Source organism: Botryllus schlosseri, chromosome 13, assembly GCF_051294905.1.
Source record: "Botryllus schlosseri isolate E-star chromosome 13, Bs_hap1, whole genome shotgun sequence".
NCBI classification, from domain to species: domain Eukaryota; kingdom Metazoa; phylum Chordata; class Ascidiacea; order Stolidobranchia; family Styelidae; genus Botryllus; species Botryllus schlosseri.
This window is the reverse complement of record NC_137248.1, coordinates 1,286,507-1,310,937: the sequence shown is the minus strand read 5'-3', so window position 1 is coordinate 1,310,937 and position 24,431 is coordinate 1,286,507. Positions and strand designations below refer to the sequence as shown.

Sequence of the window (24,431 nt, the reverse complement as noted above, 5' to 3'; positions counted from 1 at the left end):
GTTCAATGAATAAGCATTCTCTTTTCTCTCTATTATTATTACCATTATGATTCCTAAGATCTTATCAAATTGAGTCAAGACTCCGACCCGACTCCAAAAATTGTTACAAAATTTCTGTGACTCCGACGACATCGTCCATTTTTTCAAATTTTGAGATCGATTTTTCAAATCTTTTTTCGGTCATAACTTGGCCATATTTTTGCTTGTCACATTGTCACACAAGTTAATCGTGGACAAGATATATGGCCAAAAGAAAATTAATCTTTATTCAATTTTCATTTTCTCAGAATGTGTAAATGGAGATAAGCTATACTTTGATTCCACGGTAAATAGCCTATATAGCATGTTTCAATATAGAATGCGATTACTAGTTACTCAATAGTGAAATCCCTATAAGAGTTGTCCGAACCCTGTACGCGAGTCACCATTCCCCAGCTTTGTTTTGTCATCATGCATTTCCTCATCGCTCATCAATGGACTATTTGCAGGACTTCGATCTCAGACCGAGCGAGATAGTGTAATGGTTATGCGTCCGGCTTCTCGAGCGGTAGGTCGTGGGTTCGATCCCCGGCCGGGTCACACCAAAGACTCGAAAATTGGTATCCGCAGCTATCCTGCTAGGCGCTCAGCAATCACGGATAGCGTGGAGGAGAAAAAAAACGGGGGCGCAGACTAGGTGATCTCATGGGGCCGTATCGCAACTCCGTCTTCAAAGCATCTCGATGGTGCAGGCGAAAAAGAATATCATATCTCTCTCTCTCTCTCTCTCAGCGTTTATAAAAAAAAGTGAAATCAATCCAATTGTGAATAATTTCAATTACTTTTTCAATTAATCGTATTCGGTTATTGAAACCGAAAATGCATATTAAGCTCTGTAGGAAGAATATCGGATAGGCAGGATTCGATCTCAGTGTTTTCGACGATTGGGCTACTGAAAGAAGGGTTACCATCAATATTCCTTCTAAGATGCGCACGTTCGCAAATGCGCAGTGCTGACACGATCTCTGCGCACAGAAAATCTAAGTTGCGCACAAAAAATTCGAAGTGATGACCTATTTTTAGGCGTTACGCGCTGTTTTCCAAGGGTATGCGCAGTGAGTTGGTGAGTGTGCGCATGCGCATACTCGTCAAAAACTCGAGTGAACATTGGTTACCATGCGTCATCCTTTAGGAGGATTTGTCCTCCTTTTTGAACAAATCGGAAATGCCCTCCGAGGACGCCCAAATGTCGTCCTTTTTGGCAATTCGTCCTCCTTTATAGCTTTGAGAGCCAAGCGATGGAGTGAAATCTGGAATTCGACGACAGTGAAAAACAGGTCAACAACTCCAAACGATCTTTCGCGTGAACGGGTCTTTCGGGAGTCGATTTGGAATAAATAATGGTCTTTTTTTAGTCAACCCAGTAATATTTTTAGTAAAAATTTCCAAATACCCGTTTTCTCGTCCGCTATCAGGCTGTATCTTTTGTAACTTATAGTAAAAAGTGACCCCCTTTTCGGATCTAAAATTATGATCTGCTGCTGTAGGTGATATTCAAAACCCCTACAATGAAATGAAACGGTGTAGGTGTAGATACTATAGATACTAGACAATATCATTTCACTTTTTGTTGATAAAAATATACAGCCTAAATATGTAGGCCTACATTGTAATGTTTTCTATAAATGTATTTTACTTTTTGAGGTAAAAATACTTTGCATGGTAATTCCCCGGAGGAATAGTTTCCATTCCTTGAGCTTAGTCACCCCATACTTATATCTTTTACACCCCTATTTCGGTACAGGAGTTGCTTTGTGTTAGCAAAAGTAGATTGGTTCCTGGAAATCTTATCAGATGATCTACTCGAGATAATGATCGTTGGTGCATCGCGTGAATGAACAAGAATTTCTTTAAGACAAACGTTGCTGCTATTTTACGGCGTACCTAAATAAAAATATCATGAAGTGGAAATTGGAGAACAGACGTAACAATTGCGAGCGGCTTTACAATCACCGAACGTTAATAGGTTTTTGGTAAGAGTCATCAGAAGATAGAATGGGGACTGGGGAGTATTGTCATTGGACAGTGGGACACTTCACAGATTTGCAATCACGGCCTCGAACTACATTGCGCTGGTCTGGTCAGAATGTATAAATGAATACAGCGGATTGTGCTCAGTAGCCTGTGAGTATATTTATAGAACGTTCATAGCCATCAGACACTTTCAGTATTGCTAGACTTCTCTTCCGATCCAGTGAAGGCTTATAGTTACGAAAAAGAAAGACAGCTTCCTACAGATAGAGCATATATAGAGTTCACACTGACGACCTCTCTCTATCTTCTAGTACTACTAATGCTACTATACTACTATATTATTATATAAGCAAGCTATTTTTGTCTATGAAGTACATATTAAGCCTATTTGGTGGCGTTAACTTACCAGCACGTTACGCTTTTACGAAAATATGCTGACGATGAGATTTTTGCTCGGCACAGGTGATTATGATTAATCACGTTGATGAGTAAACCGTTGCGCCCTATTGAGTTGCTCAGGCGGTACATCCTCAAAACAACTTATATATCCTTGCTGCTGTGGAAAAAATCCAACACACACATTTATAGATATATAGCCTACTGCAATTCTTCAAGCAGGGTGATATTTAAAAGTTGTCGTAGTATTGCGAGAAATACTATATACGTGTCATCATTGTCCGTTCAAGATGCAGCGTTCTTCAGTGAGATCGATCTTGATCGTAACATTTATCTTCATATCGGAAATATATTCACAACGTCCTAGTTCGTTTCCGCAAATTTGTGGTTTACGGAATGGTCGTCAAAGGGATTCCGGTGAGTGAGCAATGAGCAATGAGAATGTCGAATATAGGCCATTTGCAGGACTTTTGGTGCGCATAGTTAGCAAATTATATTATCACCCACGCCTGTGCTTGCGTAACATCACGGAGATTTATTTCCTCACTAAAATATCTTCGTTTCGGTTTGTAAACGTATCAAAATAGTGCGGCGGACTTGATTTGAGTATGAAATCGGCTCATTCCCCCCGCCACGCCACTGCTGTAGCATATTTTATTCATTCAAGGTTTCGCAACTTTATTTCAGATTGCTACTCACCAAGGCCATGCTTGACAGGTCGCTACGAAAACACAGAGAGACGATACGGCAATCCGTACCCGTTTTGTTGTTACAAACGGGATTTCAATTCCAGAAACACGATACAAAGGTGCCATCATATATATAGGCCGAGTGCCAGGCAAAAATATTCGGGTTTATTTCACTTCACGTATTTAATACGCGATGCTACCCTGTTAGATTAGCAAAATTATAGATCGCTGTACGACCTGATGTCGATTTACAAACCCTATCTTAATTTCTGACCGAGAAATGCCGATACTATTACCACGCACAGTTTATCTTTATTAGGGTCGACTGAATCTTAATTTGCAGCAGATGTGGTCAAAATATATTCAACGTTGCTATACTCAAGTAGTACTAAGTCGATACATTTATGATCAATTTATAAGTTTTAGTTTTAATTTCAGAGACATGTCAAAACTAAGACGGGCTGAGTAGGCTACTTCTCTTTCAGTTTCAAGAAATATATTTGCTATCTCGTCCCAAAGCCCTTTCTACTTTCAATGTCCTGACCACCTCTGATTCACAGCTAGAATAACGCAATAAATGGTGGGCTAAAATATTCATAACAAGGCAGTCACACTTGTTAACTATAACGACAAAATTGCCCCTCTTACTACAGAGAATGGACTCTGGATTGTAGAACTCGTGACCGGTCGAACTTCAGAAGGACCGACACCTCGATAAAAGTCACGGACCTCGATTTAAGTTTCGGAAATCTCGAACAATTTGCGCCACAACTCAAAAATGACTTTTTGATGTATTTCACGAATCTCAAGGTAAGAATCATGTCATCATTTTACGCGAAGGTATCTATAGAAGGCAATGGTAAATAAACTAGAATATAATAACCTGGTCATTGACCAAAATCTAGGATTCTTGTGATGTAATAATGAGCAGGGGAGGAAATCCAGTAGATACGTAAACTCATGATTACGATTAGCCCACATCCGATTTTTTCGAATGTAACCGATTACGATCATGATAGATGTTCAACGCGTTCAAATTTTAAATAATGGCATTGAAACGCCTGGTAAATTTTAGTTAGGATAGCTAAGCTAAGTCTAGTTGTTAAATTAGTCTAATTAGAGCAATATGCCGGTGATCAAATTCTAATCTAATTTGTAGACTAATATATGGTTTTCCTGAAAATCCTACAAAAGAACTGCATGTATCGTGCGAAACGAGCCAAGCTCGTTGTGCAGACATTTGCTATTTTCACGCTTATGAGAATGAAATATGGTTTAATATGAATTGAACTCGCTTTTCGTCGTATTTCTTTCCGATTAGGAATTATATTCAACTTTAAAGTTTTTGCAGTTATTCTAATGCTAATCTAATTTGTAAAAGGTGATAATTTTCTGTAGCTGTTCTACTCTGGACTGCAAGAGGAAGATAGTAACTCTCCCGTTTCGTTCCCAGACTCTCAAAATCGAAGCTTCCCATCTCGACAATATACCGTCGGACTTCTTGGCGGCCAACACGAATCTACGAAAAGTTCTATTCTCTTGGAACAATATCGCCACCCTCCCGGAGGAATTATTTGCCAACAATAAAAAGCTAGCAGTCGTCGACCTACGCGACAACAAAATCACGAGCTTACCAGATGATATATTCAAGAACAACCCAGGTATACTATCCAGAGGTCGAAGACAAAGTGGTCATCCTTGGCACTCAAGTGGAAGTAATAGTATACCGTCGTCAATTTGTACTCGAGTATAAGTAGCGACTTCAAAATAACTAAAAGGTATTCGAAGTTTCCTAGTTCTTACTAAAATCTGAGTAGAGTGGTTATGATTTTAGGGTGGAAATCATAAAGTTAGCTGATCCGGGAGAACGCTATTCATGTGATTAAAAACTGCTAATCGGGGCGCATGTTAGGCCGAGATCATAAAGTAAGCTGATGCGGAAGAATAAGAATGCCAATCGTGTGATTAAAAACTGCTAATCGCGACGTATAAAGTTGAATACGCGCGATGGTTACTCGAGGTATCCCAAGTTTTTAATCAAGCGGTGTTATCTGTTGTTGCATCATATAATGCTAAAACGTGTTAGTGGCTGTCAGTTGTCAATTTGTTGAATGGAACGGCATCCTGCTGATCGGAGATACTGCGACTGCAATAGGCAGAATTATCGTGATCGCTACATGAAAGATCGTGTGTTATCAGACCGGTACAGCGAAAAAAAACGAATTATAGAATATTGATATATCGCCTGCAGAGGCACAGTACAAAGTATGGATTGCACAGATTCCGATCGAAAAGTCACCGTGCAAGGTCACCTGGTGGCCGTGTTGCACAGATGCGGATTCCTCTGTGAGTTTAATTATCCCAGAACACTGACGCACATTGACGTGTTCGGACTGATCTGCGGCGAGACATGTCGGGCAGGATAGTTGAAAAATTACAGTATCCAGGGGATTCACTGATTGAATTGTTTGGTTGCTTAAATAACTCTGCAGACCAAATTTCGATAAGTTCCAACCAGCAGGAGCCGACGCATTTATTAAAAAATAAATCGGATTTTTTTCAAATTTTACTGTCAATCCCATGAAATTGTCAAGTTGCCTAAAAGAACGGTGCATAACCATTTTTTCTAACTCCCAACCTGTATAAACGAAGTTATTGCAGTTAAAAGTTTTGGATTTGCAAAAATAGCATTGATGGTGAGTAATCCTAAAATTAATGAAAAATCAAATAACTCCGCTTCTACTGGTTGGAATTGCGTTAATTTTGTTTTGCATCGTTTTTGTAGACAACTCAACAATTTCATGCGGCTGACCATAAAAATTGAAATTTTTTTTTAAATAAATTCAGAAATTTCTAGTGGCTCTGCGCTGGCATCTATTGGTTGGAATTAAGGCACATTGGTGTGCAGCGTTTTTTACGCAATCAAACAACTCAATCTGTGAATCCCTGGGGATCTGGGGAAAAAGTTATATTTTTGGACAACCCTGTCGGGGCATCGGGGAGCCGATTAACTTTCCGAGACACCTCACTCGGCGGTTCAAATTAGACTGATCAAAATTCTCCGATTAGAGGCTAATCGTAATCTGTGCAGCGGAAGCAGCTCGATTACTGCGAAATGATTACTTCTGCGTTCTACTCGAATACGGACGATGGCTACTTGGACTTCTTCTGCTACTTGGCATTTTTTTTATTAAACTACGTACATTTTAGATTTTGGATATCGTACAGTAACACGTGTCGTTTTGGGGCATGCTGCATCATGTTTATGAGACATTGCCATACCACAGGTCGAAATAGCCGCTACACCATAGTAATTGATTACATTTTCGAAAATCGCGACTCGTAGAATTGGATCATAAATACTTGATAAACTAGTACAAGTAGGCTATATGCAAAACTACTTTATTACCCGAAAAATGTAGACGTACTGAGCACTGACCGTGGCAATATCAAGGAACAGTTAAAAAGCGTAGAGCTGTGCGTGCTACAAGTCGGCAGATACGGAATCATAATCAAGAATATCGACCTTCTGTAAATGACCATTACCGTCGAAAAATACCACGAATACCACAGACAACAACAACAGATACATAAGTTACACATATTCTCTCATCCCCTTGTTCTCAGACATTACGAGCTTACAAATATCGGGAAATCAGATCACAAAGCTGACAGCGGAACCCTTGAGACATCTGCCGAGATTAACCTTTTTCGACGCGTCTTACAACCAGGAACTGCGCTGTGTAAGGTAATTATCGCTTTCGATACAGGAAGACGCGATACGCGAGCGGGAAGATTGAATATAGATGACGGCTGTGTGTACCTGTTGTACATTCTGTACAACTGCGAATATTTTTTTGCACCACGGAATTTCAATTTCGACAGTTCTATTCTATACCATAGCCTATATTCAGGGCAGAGGTGGTCAGTAACGAAGTACTTCTACTTTTTGAAGTACTTGAAGTAGATTTTGCCTACTCGCACTACTTATTAAGTAGTTATGAATTTAGACTACTACTACTTCTACTTGAGTAGAAATTCAGGCGTTACTTCTACTTCTACTTGAGTAGCGACGGTGACTACTTTGACCACCTCTGATTCAGGGCCGTAACAGCACTTCGTCAGCCCCCCCCCAAACTTAGGTCTTGGGCCCCCCATAGGGTTATAGACCTAACTTCTAGGGGGCTTCGCCCCCCAGACCCCCCTCCGGCGATACACTGTTTACCGCTATTTATTATATTCATTGGGAGTTTGTTTAGTGAATCAGATTTTGTCGCCTAAGCGCGCGAAGCGCGGAAAAATTTCTAGAATTCATGATTGAATCGGTCAGTATGATCGGGAATTGCCTATATTGTTATCAATTTTTATCTTCTCTCTGCTCACGTAATCAGATTTGCCGGTAGAGCTGAGTGAGGTGTGTTTGAAAAGGTAGGACCACTCCATTAATAATTAAACATCTTCAGGCGTATACCCGTTGGCAGGAACGAAACAGCACCTCAGGCCCCAAAAACGTGGGTCTTGGGATCCCATAGGGTGATAAAACGACCCCCCCCATCACGTTGTTCGCGTTTGTCACGAAATCATCTGTACTGTATTGTGAGCCAGCGCGAGGCGCGAAAATTTTCGATAATTTATGATAAAATCGGTCAATCAGATCGGCGATTGCATATATATTATGCTATCAATTTATTTTCCTCTCTATTCACGTAATTAGATTTACCGGTAGAGCTGAGTGAAGTGTCTTGAAAATGGGATGGCTCGTAAATAATGATTAAACATCTTCTGGCGGGCGGACCCGTTGATATGACTTCGTTACATGATGTTATTTCGTGACTTCCAGTCTGCTATATCAAAACATATAGAATCGCCCAAACGTAGGCTTCTAAACTAAGAGACGCACACGATTTCAAATTGGTGTTTCTTCACTGGCATAAATTTTTTCCCAGCGGGATGGTATTTGTCTTGTGAGGTTCAGATTGCAAAGACAAGAACATTCGGCGTCAGTCATTTAGGCGGCTATGTAGGCTACAATTAAACCTATGTGTATTTTATATATAGAACGCAGTCTTCGGTCAGCATAAGGGCATAGACCTTTTCGGCCAAGGTTTTCTCGCTGCCGATCGTTCTGGCACACTTCTTGGAGTCGCATGATATATGGCCTAAAACTTGATTGTATGTCTTGGTGGGTCGTAGCGCGGTAATGGCCTAATACCCAATAATAAAGAAAAATGGCTTCTTGAATTCGAATTTCAATTCAAAAAATACTTTATGATTTATGCTAATTCACGAAATAATTTTGGGCCCCCTTTGAGCTCGCCCCCCCCAATTGGGGGGTTTGGGGTGCGGCAGTTACGGTGCTGCCTATATATAGACCATCCTTATGTTACTTTCTCCACCAGATAATATCATAAATTCAATTACTGGTGTACTGATATACGAGCTAGAGAGCAACGGTGCGATTTCCATTGGAATTTTATGATGATTGTTGCTGACACGCCATGCAGTGGTGGCTTCATATGATGTTGCGCGACAGGCCTACTGATAAATTACTGAAATCCTTTAACTAAGCTCAAACCTCGATACAAACTACGTTTATGAAAAACTATAATGTTACAATCGTAGCTAGTTACACTTCTTATGCAATCTTTCTGAATTTCGTTAGCTGATCAGGGCTGGGCAAAACCGAGTAGCTTACCTGAGTGATTCGATTCCAGAGGTGGTCAGTAACGAAGTACTTCTACTTTTTCGAAGTACTCAAGAAGTTTTCCTCAACTTCTGGTACTTACTCAAGTAGATCTGATTTTCGCTACTTCTACTTCGTAATATTTTGTGATCTACTTACTTACCTTTCGCTATTTTCAGTTTGTCAAGTAGAAGTAGTTCAATCTTCCAATCATGAATATAGCCTGAGGAATTTCGGGGCTGTTTTCACGGAGTATCAACATTTAATTTTCACAAAAGTTTAGTAAAGCCCAGAATTTTCGTCGCGCTTTGCGCGCAGTGGTTTGGGGTGACCAACTGACCAGTGACTATCACTTCATCATTTCCGGAAACAAAGCTACACAATATGGCTTTTTTACGGCTCACCATATTTTGTATTAACGTTTACTAATCGCGCAAAGTGTTTACACCGTATCCTATACAACTTCTCCGTATTGCTCTTCAACACTATTGGCCTTGGTGGAGGCGCCCTACCATGCTGTTTTCTAAAACGTGTTGTTCGAGAAAATAGAGGATTAGTATCGCATTTCCATATCAATACTATCATTTTCATCCCATGATGTGGACGAATGCTTATGCTATCGAAAATTGGATACCTGCTGGTATGAATCAATATGAATCAAGCTCGTCACCTTTCGCATAGCTCAATTTGCAACTTTTTACAATCCATGTGCTGTGCACGAATTAAGATCGTTTTCACAACTACTTACTTACTTGAGTACTTTTAAAGTCAGTCAATTCTACTTCTACTTCAAGTAGTTTTAGGTTGCTTATTAAAGAAGTACTTCTACTCGTACTTGGGTAGATTTTTTTCGTCGCCACTTCTACGTCTACTTGAGTAGCTTCCTTGGCTACTTTGACCACCTCTGTTCGATTCTCAATTCATATCGGTATAGGCTTTTAGTCGAGTCGACTCTGGTATCACTCTGGATGACGTGCAGATCTATCTTTTATGCGACCATAAAGAAAATAAATTAATCCAGTTCTGCATCGCATCAAATATACTTCGGAATTTATTCGGCCATACCTATTTCACTGCACTTTGTGACAATGCTATGGGTTTTCACGAGTTCACAGATACATCATTTCCACTAACGTGTGTAGCTTTTCACTTCATATTTGCCATGCTGTGGTACGAACAATCGAGGTTTGCAGCCTCCCACAGCGGGAAATAGTATCGACACTCTAATTTTTTCATTGCTGTGCTCAGCCCTAACTAGCCTACGATATGTCGAGCTATAGCCTATAGCTCGATCGTATATATTCTGCGCCTGTTCTCCTATAACACCTTGTACTCTCAACAGTTCCAATTTGTTCGCTAACAACCGGGATATCTCGTTTGTCCGCCTTGAAAACATCGGCATCCACGTGCCCAGGAATCTGCAGAGAAGTTACTGCGACCTGTACTGCGGCAGGCGAACTATCAGGACCTTGAGAAGTAAAATGATGACGTATCGCTTTGCTCTGGAAGGTCGATGCCGAAAGATGTGATTCACTTTGCGGGAATGCCAGACTCGTGCACACTACCGATCTATAGTTAGTTGAAGGTCGACTAAATACTGATATTTGAGCAGTTCTAGTTCTAGTGGCGGATTTTGAAAAGTGACTATATAGTTCTCGTCGTTGCCGTTGTTTGATATTCATGGTATTTAGACCACATTGGTCATTTTACACCAGGTCGACATTCTTTATTATGTTTCCGTATTAACCGACTTGTAGCACGGCCCACTTCTAGGCTTTTATGGGGAATCCTGCGAAGTCATTCTCCATCGGACTCGAACCCGCAACCCATTGGAACGTACCCGCAGCTGTGGAACGTACCGCCACGCTATCTCGCCACAAGAATACTTCTCGTTCTAGTATCGGAATTTGAAAATGAAATAGTTCTAGTTCTGGATGTTAAAAAGTTCGTTTATAATTCTAGTTCTATTTGCGGATTTAACAAAAATATGAGTATTTCTGGTTGTAGATATTGAAAAGTGACTACTTTTATTTATATTTGCGGATTGGTGAAGGGATTAGTTTTAGTTGCAAATTTTAAAAAGTGAGTAGTTCTGGTTCTAGTCGCGTATTTTGGAAAGTGACTAGTTCTCGTGACCCTTGAAAATTGAGTAGTTCTATTCGTTCGTGCCGCGCATTCTGAAAATGCAGGAGTTTGCACAAATCTGGGAGATGCAGTTTTCATTATTCCGGGATTGCTTATCACTTTCGCAACATCGTGACGTTTGAGCGCCGAGAACAGGATGAAATTTACGTTGATGCAGTCGTTCAGTCGTATCTAACATGCCAATTATCTGATTCGTCCAGAATAAATCAGTCGTGTTGCCCAGTCTCGGCTAAAAATATACAGCATTCGATCAGCCATATACTTAGATATTCCTTGCAAAGGACTGGATGGAAGGTAAAATAACGAAGCACTGCTACTTTTTCGGAGTACGTTACCGCATTATCTTAGTGTATGTGGAACAAACTTGGACAAATAGAAAATTTTCAGCTTTACAATTATAACTGGCAAATGTCTGTACAGCAAGCTTGGGTTGTTTTACATTATGATATAGTTCTGTAGCATTAATAGTTAAACCAAAAATTAGATTAGAATGAAAATGAGAGTATAGAAACATTTTACAAATTAGATCAGAATTATATTACCGGCATTTCGCTGTATGGTATAATGAAATAACCAGAGTTATCTAGCTGTCTAAGCCTGCGTAAAAGCTCAATGATCGATCGTTCTTACAAAGCGAAATTCGCATCACCGCGGTGCTGTTCAATAATCGCTTTATTTAGAAATATAACCAAGGACACAAAATAGATTAAAAGCGCGTCGTAAATCAATGAAAACCAACAAAACACAATCGTCATCAAATTCGCACGAAAAGCAAATCACTTCCACGTATTGGCCGAACGTGGAATGACCGCAGTCTGTGCAAACGATGCTTTACGGATGAAAAACAATGAAATCATCCCGATATATTTCCGCAACATAGCGACGAATCAACGGCGTTCAGTCGTCTATGGTCGTGTAAACGTGTTCTGAAAACGAAAGGGGTGTTGGAAGTACCAAATTTTGAATTGTACGGATTTGTGGAGATTGTCGTGCCCGATGTTTAGCAATGAATAACGTAATGTCCAGTTTTTCCCTATAAAATCAATTTAGAAATTGAGTTTTGTTACAGGTTATAACTATAGGACAGTGCCAGTATAAGTTTATTAATAATTTCACCCTTTCTAAACACCAGAAGACTGAAATGCAATGACAAGATAGGAAGTTGTCGAAATTGAAACGACTTGGAGTAGTCTTTTAAATCAGACACTCACCTATGGGCCTGGGCGATGTTAACAACACGCATACACTGGATGGAAAGAAATAAGTTACAACATGAAACGACTAGTGATGAAAATGAATGACGCGTGTGCCGATAGGCGAGGTTGACATGCCAGATACATGTCAGGCTGACTAGTATACGGCCGGGCAGAATGAATCGCGTACTTCAACTGAAATCGAGTATCCATTCTAACGCAGTGGTTCTCAAACTGGAGGCGCGAAGTCGCCTGAGAGAAATGTAGTTTTTTTGAAGTCGGAATGAGTAATATATGCTGAAACTTCCAAATTTAAACAATGGCAATTATCTGAATTATACTACGATTTTAAATGTCTTGGTTGCGTCGTACCATTCGTACACCGACGCTAGGTTGTAAATGCCGCCGGACCTTGCACCGAACAGGATATGTCTCAGAATTAGGAGTAACCGGTGAATGCGTGTATAGGTGTTAGCTGATGCGTTTATGGTCTGTCTGTCAAGCATCTGCGCAAAACGCGCAGTAAGACATAACGATACGGAGAAATAAAATACGTCCTTATAAGGTCATGCCGTATGCCACATCAAACATGCCTTTTGGATCCTAGAAATAAAGATCTAAATTGAAATGCTCAGAGCGGGGCCGCGCTATTGGTTTTTGATTTAGCTTATGGCGATGAAGCCTATACGCTCGAGCCAACCCCATGCCAGGAAATAGACGGTATTAAACATCAAAATCGCTAAAATATGTATATGATACGTGCCGCCATTGCACATGATTATTTTTGACAAACTATGCGACTGAAAAAATTTTGGCGCTTTGCGCGATTTACCGCCAGCTAATAATTCTCGGTCTGTGTATAGTCCGAATTGCATAGTAAAGAACTCTCTCAACAGTGATAACCTGGAATGCTCTCAGACCATGCGTTGAGATTAGAAACATTCTTGTTGCTCTTTTCAATAGTTTTTTTTTTGAAATTGCGATAAGGGGGCGTGAAATTTTCCACCATCATCAAGGGGACGTGTCTAAAAAAGTTTGAGAACCACTGATCTAACGATTCGAGTCGAATGGGGAGATGTAATTTTTTGAGTACTGCGATTTTACTATCCTTGCCACTAAAGACTTATTAATTTATCAGCGCCAATTATAGTTTCGACACTGCTGCTATACCGTAAGTTAGTAGGTCAGTTAGTTGTGGTACAGGATACTTGATGGCAATGCGATTTCGTGTAATTCATGTAATGATGTCCCATGAGTGAATTTTTCTATATATTCAAGCATTTGGTTAAATTCTTTTCAGACTTCTCGCGAATTGGATGAAATCACGGATTTCAACGCAAGGATATCCAAAATCAATATTCGCCATTCGGGTAGTGATTCAGCTCATAAATAATCTCAACCGTCAACAATTCTTCCCATAACCAGCATATTTGTGCTGGGAAATTGAAATCTAATTTGCATCGCATCTCCTTCGTATTGAGCTAGTTTGATAGCAAATGTGCTATTAGATCTCGTAAATATTTAGACGTAAATCGTCATAGCTGGATGATTTATAAGTACTGAGAGCTATAGGGATGGTGTGAACCACAAAACGGTACTTCTTAACCTCTTCCTAGCGTGGTGCTTGCATGTACCACTTATCCATGAAATTCGGGAAGCTGATGACTAGGTGAAGATAATCAATTCTTCCCGGTCGTAATAATGGTCTGATATTGCTGGTATCCGGTCTACAGTTGTTGCCTAAAAATCTACATCTGGTGTTAAAAAAGGCAATTATAGTTTCGACACTATTTCCCACTGTGGGAGGCCGAACTCTCGATTGGTCGCTCAGTAAAACGCTACACACGTGGATTCGTGATCAACAAGCAGCATTGTAACTATAATCGCAATGGAATAAGTATATGGTTAAAATACCAAATTATCTTTAACGCTATGTAGTACCGGCACCGTATTCTTAGTGGTACATATTGAATTTTCCACCGCATACTGTTATGACGTTACGATGAGCGGTACTTCAATACTCGATTAAGAATTGAATCACTCAAGTAATCAATTTTGTCGACCCCTAGTAATAACATGGTTGTGGACTGTGGAGTTATACCTAAATACGTATAGCCCTACCTTCAATTTTACGAAGAAGTTCAGCGTTATCGTAGACCGTGTATGCGCCGTCCATCTGTTCAGGCTTTCGTTTACCCTGAATGTCCACTTGCTCGACATACCCCGCCTCGTATGCATCTGTGAGAATCTCTCCTTTTCCACGATTCTGATCAATTTTGCTACAAGTACAATTGTCCTTTGCCTCGGAGTTGCTATGTTTACTCTTGCTTTGGCCACCTTTGAAAAACAATTGGCTTCTGCGGTCAGTAAGTATTACGTCCTCTATAACGTCATATTCCTACGTATTACGATACAGTGAAGGCCAAAGCTATAGGTCGTCCGTGATCGAATCGAACAGGAAATGGCAATGAATTCCGCTATTGACACACATTTACAATGGATGATTATGTTACTTGTACACACAATTGAATAGTATATTCATGATCAATCCAATCAGCAATTGTCTCTTTCGGTTTCCGGCTTCGCCTTCAGGGATATCTAAAACTCCCTGTCCGCGTTGCGTATAGCTCGCATCACGGCAATTGTTAGAAGATTAAAACAACGAATTTGGCGGCATTGCTGCATTTCCCGATTTACGTTCGCGAAGCATTTTTGGAGTACATCGGTTTATATGCCGCAAATAGATCCAGGAACAATATATAACGTCCAATTCCTATTGAATGTATCGACTATGGGCTAGAACAGAGATGGCCAACCTTTTTGCTATTCACGGCCGCATTTCGATTACTTGAGCAACCTACGGCCGCCTTCCTGGGCATAGTCGACGCCAAATATCCATATTAAACTGTCCTTGCTGAATTCCGGACGCACCAAAATCGACGGCCGCCAGTACATACTAACTGAATTACGTGATGACGGCCGCGCAAATTTCCGTTCCACGACCGCAGGTTGACCACCCCTGGGCTACAATTAATTCCAGTTCCGAGCGCAGCCCGCGATTTTATCAATAGAAATCAGAGATGAGCATGGATTAGGATTAGGTTTTGAAAAAACAGGATTTGTGAAATTTTGTCGGATTTGGATTGGATTTGGATTAGACATTTTTTTCAGAACGGATTAGGATTTGGATTGGATTTATTTATTTTCTGGGAGATTGAAATGTCGTGTGGCGAATGGCGACAAACTTTATTCAGATCAGTTAATAATGTACTTATGGTTACTAGGTTATCTTGAATCAAGTGAATCGTTGGTTGTGAAAGAAAATTTTCGAATCCCTCCATTGCATAAATTAGTTTTTTTTTCTGAATTTCCAGTTGGAATCGGATTAGGATTGGACATGGACTTGAATATGAAAAAGTTATGGATTAGGATTTGGATTAGGATTTGAAGGTTCGGATTTGGATTGGATTAGGACATAGAAATTTCAAATCCGCTCATCTCTGATAGAAATCGACTGTCTACCAAATGACCAATAGTTTAGAATTCGATAGTGTTGTTCTCGAAACGAGTTCGTCCAGCGATCAAGTTTATCGAAATATAGATGGTTCCCTATTCAAACGAATCGAATAAATGCAGAGTTTGTGCCACTCAGAATCTCGTGATTCATCAATATCTAACAATGGCATGGCATGCTGCACGTAAATAACGAAAATATCACTTTGAAAATGACACTGTGGGACGATTTCAGAGTAAGAATATATCAAGCATACAATAAGAAATATAGATGACGGCAAACGAGAAAGCGTGTATTCTAATCAGTAGCGCCACGAATGGGTTTTGAGTCTGACACCGTATTGAGTAGCTTTCGTCGCGACAATTTTTATCTCATTATATCGGTGTTTAAGCTCTATTGCTGCATTTCCCGAGTAATGCTACTGGTAAAGCCTTGTTAGAGAAACGAATATGCGCAGAAATGAATTCCAATTTGCAGGCACACACCAACACACTCTCCAATTTCGCGCTCCGATTACCAAGACTATCACGAAGCTAGCTAGCTCAAGAATGGTTTTGTAAACGAATATGGGCGCACATAACTTAGACTTTAGAAAAGCAGGACGTCTATTTGGTCGCGTGGTCGGGAGAGGAGATCTATGATGGTGCTTCTTGCACTGCACACGCTAGGCCCGCAGCCAGTCGGAAACTGAGCGTGATAGGCATTTTTTTTCAAATTTGCCAATATCGCATCAATTCAATTCGGGTTAAGTACATGTGTAAATGACGATCATATAATCTCTTGTTGACGATTTTAGGCGTATGATGAGCTTGCTAAAGAGTCCGGAAGTGCTGTGAATTAGCTAGTCCCCGATCTCTGGTGAACAATTAAATACAAGCGCGTATTACGAATCCTCGGCGACAGTTTTCGAAAATCAAAATGTTCGAGCCTGGTGGCACCGATTTCAGGTGGTTCAGCTTCAGACGTTTTTCGTCTTTTAGAACTCAAGCCATGATACACATCTTAGGATCGTTACGTTCAAGTATTAGCGGAAATCAATTACGCACGTTACAGTCTGTTTGCAGCGATTCGATGTTATTCAGTTTCGCGATGTCGCTCTTTAATCAATATGACATAAAACAATCACTAATCGGTGTAAACTCGACCGTTAGTCAGTTAGGCCAGCAATGATATTTTTCGCACCAGGCCTATTGGAGATGCTATCGTGTAGGCCAGTGATGATATCGTGCACAACAGGCAGAAGCAGCCAATGAAGATGCGATTGCGCAAACCAGTGATGATATAGTGTGAACTGGGCCTATTGCAGATGCGATTGTTCAAGCCTGCGAAATCAGGCTTGTTCGAGATGCGATAAATCAGGCTAGCGACGATTGCCATGCGCACGGGAATGACTGACCTAATTTCACGACTATCTCAGCGGGATATCATCACACGTGCGCTAATTGACAACCTGCTTCTCGCAAATCGGCCGCGCGAACACTGATAACACAATTATTGAATAGCAACTGAACATTAGAGTCAGAATAGTCCTTTCAAAATGACGGGGTTTCGCGTTTCGAACAGTTTCAAACGCCCGCGCGCGCGCTTTTCGAAAACAAAGACGTCTCTAACGAGGTCGCATCGATTCGCCTGATTACTAATTACTGGTCACTAGGGTATTTTCTTTTTGACATGTCAAAAAAAGTCAAAATTAGGTCAAAATTGTGGCGTTAGGTCAAAATTAGGTCAAAATTGTTTACAAAATTAAAACTTTTTGCAACCAGCATTTAGTTTGTATAGTAGATTTTGCACTGTCGGTGCACTTATCATTTGGCATTTTACAGCTTGTAGCCTATTTTATAGGCCTACCGTTGTAGATGGCCCGTTGCTGCTCATTGTGAATCATAAACACTCAAATGAAACAAATGGTGTTATGCTCAACGTACCGTAATATCCAGAGGTGGTCAAAGTAGTCAAAAAAACTACTCAAGTAGAAGTAGAAGTAGCGACGAAAAAATCTACTCAAGTACGAGTAAAAGTACTTCTTCAATAAGTCACCTAAAACTACTTGAAGTAGAAGTAAAATTGACTGACTTTAAATCTATTTTTAAGTAAGTAAGTAGTTTTGAAAACAGTCTTAATTCGTTCGCATGGACTGTCAAAAGCTGCGAATTGAGCTATGCGGCACGTGCAGAGAGCTTGATTCGTATTGATGCATTCCAGGAGGTATCAATTTTCGACAGCATAAGCATTGTTTCGCGCCATGGGATGAAAATTATAGTATTGATATGAGAATGCAATACTAACCCTTTGTTTACTAGAAGACCCCGTTAGATATGGCACCCTAGCGCATATTATAAGGCCCCAAGTTCAGGCGAAGAGCAATACGTAGAAGTTGTATCGGATACGGTTTCATCACTTTTCGCGATTGTGGATCGTAAAAGTAATATTTAGTGTACCTTTATTTTCGGAAAATAGAGGCATTACTACACTTGCTTTTAAGCTTCAACATGTATGTTCTGCAGGCAAAAGAACTGAAAATAATTATAACTCAAAGTATCATACTCGCAATTGAAAGTGAAATACAAATACCACTTCTAAAAAGCAGAAAATATATTTCATGTATCTTGTCCATAAAGCTTCAAAGGTGATCTGCTGAAACAGTCGTAACGTTAAAAAAAGCTGGATTTTCCAGATTAGCAAGACACGTAATGGGCTGCTAGATTACGACGTGATAGGTAACTGCTAGATTGCGAATCGGTAGCTTCCAACGTCATGATGGGCCATATTTACTGAGATGAAATATTTGATATGGGCGACAATGAGGTGTGAGAGGAACCAAGCAATCCGGTACCTGAATTATATTCACTGATACTTTCATGAAAACATATTTGTCACTCCACCACTACTATGCGCGAAGCACAACAAAATTTCTGGGATTTACTTAACTTTTATGAAAATTGAATGTTGGTACTCCGTGAAAACAGCCCCGAAATTCCTCAGGCTATCTTTCATATTGGGGGATTCAACTACTTCTACTTGACAAACCGAAAATAGCGAAAAGTAAGTAAGTAGATCACAAAATATTACGAAGTAAAAGTAGAAGTAGAGAAAATCAGATTTACTTGAGTAAGTACCAGAAGTAGAGGAAAACTACTTGAGTACTTCCAAAAAGTAGAGGAAAACTACTTGAGTACTTCCAAAAAGTAGAAGTACTTCGTTACTGACCACCTCTGGTAATATCCCAACTGAAGCACGACTGAGTGGGCATTGCATGGTTCTTATATCAAGAAGCGCACGATGAAAAATTGTGATGTAGATAACATTGGCAGAATGAAGCAACACGGTGTGTCACCAGCAGTGTACGCACAACTTCAGTGTTGTCAGCCAGCAACTGCTGCTGTTGAACGTTCTTTCTGCATTCTTGGAAAGCTACCGAGTAAGGACAGACACTTTCTACCAGAGAATGTATATACAAGTATGTTTCGTGGTACTGCAATCTTATTTAATTATTTCTACCATAATGCATAATGTAACTACTGGAATTCTTCATAGGGCCAGATTTCGTTAAAATGTTAGTTTTTTCAGGTAAAAAGTTGTCAGTTTTTGATCCAAAAAATGTTTTTTCAGACCAAACTACTTCGTAAGGACAGACAGTTCCAACCAGAAATGAATATTAGTAGTACAATTTTAACATTATGTGTGAAAACACCTAATTTGCATATACGCGAGGTCAAAATTTGGTCAAAATTCAGTTTTTTAGGTCAAAAAAAGTCAAAATTTAGATTTTTTAGGTCAAAAACTTCCGTTTTTTAGGTAAAAAAAAAATCGGCCAACTGGTCACAAATCACTTGGGCGTTTGAGCATTCCGTATGAGGTGGCCACCACCTCGTAAGTCGGCGCCTATGTATATAATATATATTACTCACTTGTATATTCTGTACTAGTCGCTAACGATTAGTTACCCCTGACGAATGTCAGCCGAAAATAATCGGGTGTATTTCGATATAGTTATATTATTCGATTTGATATTGAAGTTATGTACCTCCAAGAGTATCTTTGTCAACTTTAGCGTCATGGTTCGAATCAACGTGTGAAATACAATCGTTCTTTTTCGAGTCGGGTAGATTTTGGTGCTCTTCGTTCTCTTCGACTTTGACATCATTCATTTCATCGCATTCATCCATTCTTTTAGCCGAGGCTTCTTTGCGTGATATCTCCAAATCGTCGTCTGCCGACGAAATTTCGGTACCTCGCGCGCTTTTTGGGACTCCATCCAACGAAATAACATCTGAGTTTGCTGCATGGTCGGCTGGAAGGCCTTGACATCTAGTTAAGGCGCAACCCGCTAGAAATCCCAGACCCGCCATCACGATTACAAGTAACATAATTACGATTATGTAATCATCTAAATGAAGAAAGAGGAATTTGAACATTCCCTTGATCTAGGTTTGGCAGCATGGATAAGAGTTGAGTTTATTGCAGATTTGTACAAACTATCAATCTATTTAGTTGACGGTCAACGAACTACTGAATTTTTGAGTAGCTTTAGTTGTAGTTGCGGATTTTGAAAAGTTAGAGAGAAAGCGAGAGAAAAGTTATTGAAAAGCTCTAGTTATTGCTCTAGTTGTTCTTTTTGAAAAACCATTAGTTTGTACAAGTGTGAATAATGGCGTTGGGCTTATTGTTAATAATTTTACCCTTTGAAAACACCACAAGAATGCGTACAATGAAAAGATAGGAAGGTGTGTCAAAACGACTTGGAGTAGTCTGTGAAATCAGACATGGGCTACACGATGTAAAGAAGAGGCATGCACATGCACACTGACTCACTGAGTAATGGAACAAGACATAAAAGAGACAAGGGATGAAAATGAGATGACGTGTGATGAAAAGCGAGGTCGATATATCAAACAGAGGTCCATTAATCTCAAGACCCGACTATAGTATTCATTCAATGGCAGCTGCTATACAGTGAGTTAGTAGGTCAATTAGCTATGGTGCAGGATACTTGATCGCAATGCGATTTCGTGTAATTCATGTAATAAGATGCCCCATGAGTGAATTTTTCTATATATATTCAAGCATTTGGCTAGATTCTTTTCATACTTCTCGCGAATTGGATGAAATCACGGATTTCAACGCAAGGATATCCAAAATCAATATCCGCCATTCGGGTAGTGATTGAGCTCATAAATAATCTCAATCGTCAACAACAGTCTTCCCATAACCAGAATACTTGTCCTGGGAAATTCAACTCTAATTTGCATCGCATCTCCTTCGTATTGAGCTACCTTGATAGCAAATATGCTATTCTATCTCGTAAATATTTAAACGTAAATCATCATAGCTGGGTGATTTATAAGTACTGAGAGCTATAGGGATGGTGTGAACAACGAATACGGTACTTCTTAACCTATTACTAGTGTGGTGCTTGCATGGGCCACTTATCCACGAAATTCGGGAAGCTGATGACTAAAAAAACGCAATCAATTCTTTCCGGTCGTAATGATGGTCTGATATTGGCATCCCGTCTACAGTTGTTGCCTAAAAATCTACATCTGGTGTTAAAAAAGGTGATCACTTATATGCTTTTGACCTGTAGTTCGCTCTGAAAGTTAGACAAAATATGGACGTAACTCAAAAATAAGGACGTATTTTAAAACGGACGACTGTCGTTTTATATTATCATTATAATAGGAAATCCAGTTTTAAGAGACTCTTGGAGATACAGAATTTCACGGCTATTAGCTAAAATTGCTAGGTTGGCGAAAAAAAAATGCACACCAAATTTGACTCAATTCCGACTAGTAAAAGTGAAGCTATCAGTGTTGGAAAATTTTCATTTAAAAAAAAAATCTTACCGTCCACCACTTGGGATTGTCAAGCAGTCCAACCAAACGATATACAGCAAATTTGGCTCAATTCCAGCCAGTAGATGCGAAGCTATTGGACTTGAAAATCGTGGATTCGAAAAAATAGTACTTATCGTGGGCAATCCAAGAATTATTAATGTAAACTCGAATATCTTCACTCCCAAGCGATAGAATTGAGCAAAATTTGTTTTGCCTAGTGTTTGTAGACATCTTAACAATATTATGGGTTAGCCAGTAGAATTAGAAGAAAAAAAATAACCTTTTTGCAATATTTTCAAACTCTAATAACTTGACTTCTACTGCTTGGAATTGAGCCAAATTTGATCTGCAACGTTTGTTTTTGTTGCGACCTAACATCTTTAGCTATTAGCCGCAAGAATCAAAAAAAAAATTATTTTTGAACTACCATAATTTCTATTTTACACCTTTTGAGAAGATTACGTTATGTAAAGTTTTCATTTTTTTTCGCCATATCTTGAAAATTTTACAAAAACCTGATTTTCTATCCACTGAATCTCAAAATTTGAAAAATATGGACAAAAGCTACACTTTCATTCCACCGCGACGATGTATTCAAAGACTGCACCTATGTGAGCATATTAGAGTTGTTAAAAAAGAACTTTTTTTTTCAAAGTTTTGCGCTATCACCTAAAATTGTTAGGTTGGCCAAAACAAAAACGTTTCACACCAAATTTGACTCAATTCCAACGAGTAAGTCAAGCTATTGCAGTCGGAAAATTTTGAATTTTTTATAAAAATTATGCTTATGCTAGCGAACTGTGATTTGATATGAGTTGAACTTCATGCAATGTCCAAGATTTTTGAAAATTCAGTAATTCTAATTCTAATTCAATTTGAAGAAAGAAATATAGTTTTAATTCTAATTCTAGTCTAATTTGGAGAAGACTATGTAGCTATAATTCTAATTCTAGTATAATTTCAATAAATTGTGTAGCTCAATAACTGTAATTCTAATCTAATTTGTAAAACGCTGTGTCGTTTAATTCTAATTCTAGTATAATTTGGAGAAAACTATGTAGCTATAATTGTAATTTGAACAGCTTCTTGGAGGTACAGAACTTCTAATATAATTTGAAAAACTCTGTATAGTTATTATTCTAATTCTAGTATAATTTGAAACAAAATTGTGTAGCTTTAAAATTCTAATTCTAATTTAATTTGAAAAACGCTGTATAGTTATAATTATAATTCTAGTATCATTTGAAAAAGTCGAAAATTTTCAAGTGGTTTTGGTCTGACTTTGACAACCTCTGAGCAGCACGCACTGCCTCAAGGCGCTCGATTCTGGAATATATTCTATAGATACCATATACGCACCTGATGTATTCATATCGGTCGTGGCTGTAGATACTGAGGGTGATAGTGTGGTGGCTGTCGCAAGCGTGGAAGTGTCGTCTGTCGTGACAGAAGAAATACCACTCGCTGAAGTCAGAGTAGATACCGTCGAAGCTATATGATTACAAAATACACAAATCTTCAGTAAGATATTTGGTGATTCATGCATATAATTACATAGCAGTAAGGCTGGATACAATACAGAACACCGAATGAGCTTTTCTCTATCTGAAACGTATCCTTAGTTTTGAAGATACCTGGATACATGATGTCGAATAAATTTACCTTACCAGCAGAACCTTCGGCCGTTTCACATGAAGCAGCGCTTGTCGTGAATTCATCTGTAGTCGCAGTAGCAAGCGTATCCCCTTTTGCTAACGAAATAGAATGTACACTGGCTTTTGCAGCGAATGACGATAGACAAACTCAGGACATCAATCTGAACACACGACTTACCGTGGTAAATAGCGAGCAGAACAACATAAATGCTCACAGGCGGGCGATGTGATGATGTTTCCATAATAAGTTTAGTTATTCGCAAGCAGTCTATGGCAGACAACGTACATATAATAAATACGAACTTCCCGATCCATATGATAAATCGCTTTTAACCAAAGTGAAATCAGCCCAATAATAGCCCTCAAGTTTACCAGACCAGAACCTGACATATCGACCTCTCCTTCCGTCACATTACACTTCTTTTAGTCGCTAGTACTTTTATATTATCTTCTTTTACTTTTCATTCAGTGTGGGTGGCTCCTTCTTACATCGCCTAGGCTAAGGTGGGTATCTTATTCAAAGGCTACTCCAGGTCGTTTCAACACCTTCCTATCTTTTCATTGTATATAGCAATATTGTGGTGTTATTAGGACTCATGTCAAGTAAGATCTTATGAAATAGCAATAGCACAAATACTGAAGTATTTGCCAACATATTGCGAACCCCTGAACGGTTCTGGCTCGTGCTGTGTACACGAACTATTACCTGTGAACAGAAACCTATGACGCCTCGATTCTAATCCCAAATAAATGTGCGTGCACCTATATATTTGTTTATTTATGTTGATAAATCTTACATTATCGACAGTATTATCGGAATTAGCAAAAATCCGGTTTGGAATTTTGGTCCGATAGGAGTCGCTTCGGAAAGCACTATGACGTAGTGCACGATACAATATGCTATAATTACAACAAAAATCCCACGGCATAAATGCCTTCCTGTCCCGCCCTTGTCCCTGTCCCTTGTCCTACGCCATACGATGATGCCATATTTAGTATACGCTTGGTGCATCGTAAGATGTCACGTAAACTAAATATCTTATCACATGATGTGCTGAAATTATATAATAGATTCCATACGTTCCTCGGGGTCCGTATGATCCGAAAGATTTGGCACCACAGACATAAATATATCATTTCCATCTCATCAGATATTGATAGATACGTCATTGCACGTAATACATAGCCTAGCCTAGGCCCCTAAACGAAGCCCCTAAACTTGACGAATCAAGCGTGACGAATCAAGTAGTTATGTGTTGAACTTCCTTTGCTGATATCATGAAAATATTCGAGAACTTCTAGAACTTAA

The 24,431-nt window shown here is 39.4% G+C and overlaps 2 protein-coding genes across 4 annotated transcripts; one reads left to right on the top strand and one right to left on the bottom strand.

The window, feature by feature from the left end:
- The first annotated feature begins 2,585 nt into the window (after window positions 1-2,585).
- LOC145453680 (uncharacterized) lies at window positions 2,586-11,149 on the top strand. Its single transcript, XM_080331648.1, has 6 exons — window positions 2,586-2,826; window positions 3,097-3,217; window positions 3,752-3,908; window positions 4,552-4,759; window positions 6,726-6,846; window positions 10,124-11,149. Exons 1-6 carry the CDS (start codon window positions 2,700-2,702, stop codon window positions 10,308-10,310), a joined length of 921 nt encoding a protein of 306 aa, XP_080187774.1. The 5' UTR covers window positions 2,586-2,699; the 3' UTR covers window positions 10,311-11,149.
- A 431-nt stretch (window positions 11,150-11,580) lies between these two features.
- On the bottom strand, window positions 11,581-24,314 carry LOC145453682 (uncharacterized). 3 transcript variants are annotated; one of them, XM_080331652.1, is made up of 4 exons: window positions 23,130-24,314; window positions 19,658-22,958; window positions 14,241-14,456; window positions 11,581-11,852 (listed from the first exon to the last, which is right to left on the bottom strand). In XM_080331652.1, exons 2-4 carry the CDS (start codon window positions 20,046-20,048, stop codon window positions 11,824-11,826), a joined length of 636 nt encoding a protein of 211 aa, XP_080187778.1. In that variant the 5' UTR covers window positions 20,049-22,958; window positions 23,130-24,314; the 3' UTR covers window positions 11,581-11,823. The 3 variants fall into 3 exon arrangements, with proteins under 3 accessions (XP_080187778.1, XP_080187777.1, XP_080187776.1); XM_080331651.1 differs by having other exon boundaries at window positions 23,135-24,314; XM_080331650.1 differs by having other exon boundaries at window positions 19,658-24,314.
- Window positions 24,315-24,431: the final 117 nt, after the last annotated feature.

Bases quoted from the DNA above. Each gene is read 5' to 3' on its own strand.
- LOC145453680 (XM_080331648.1), top strand. From the start codon at position 2,700: ATGCAGCGTTCTTCAGTGAGATCGATCTTGATCGTAACATTTATCTTC. The intron at 2,827-3,096 runs GTGAGTGAGCAA...ACTTTATTTCAG, and splicing joins TGGTCGTCAAAGGGATTCCG to ATTGCTACTCACCAAGGCCA. The intron at 4,760-6,725 runs GTATACTATCCA...CCTTGTTCTCAG, and splicing joins TATATTCAAGAACAACCCAG to ACATTACGAGCTTACAAATA.
- LOC145453682 (XM_080331650.1), bottom strand. From the start codon at position 20,048: ATGTTCAAATTCCTCTTTCTTCATTTAGATGATTACATAATCGTAATT. The intron at 14,457-19,657 runs GTACATAACTTC...TGTTTTTCAAAG, and splicing joins TGACAAAGATACTCTTGGAG to GTGGCCAAAGCAAGAGTAAA. The intron at 11,853-14,240 runs GTAGGGCTATAC...TTTCGTTTTCAG, and splicing joins ACTTCTTCGTAAAATTGAAG to AACACGTTTACACGACCATA.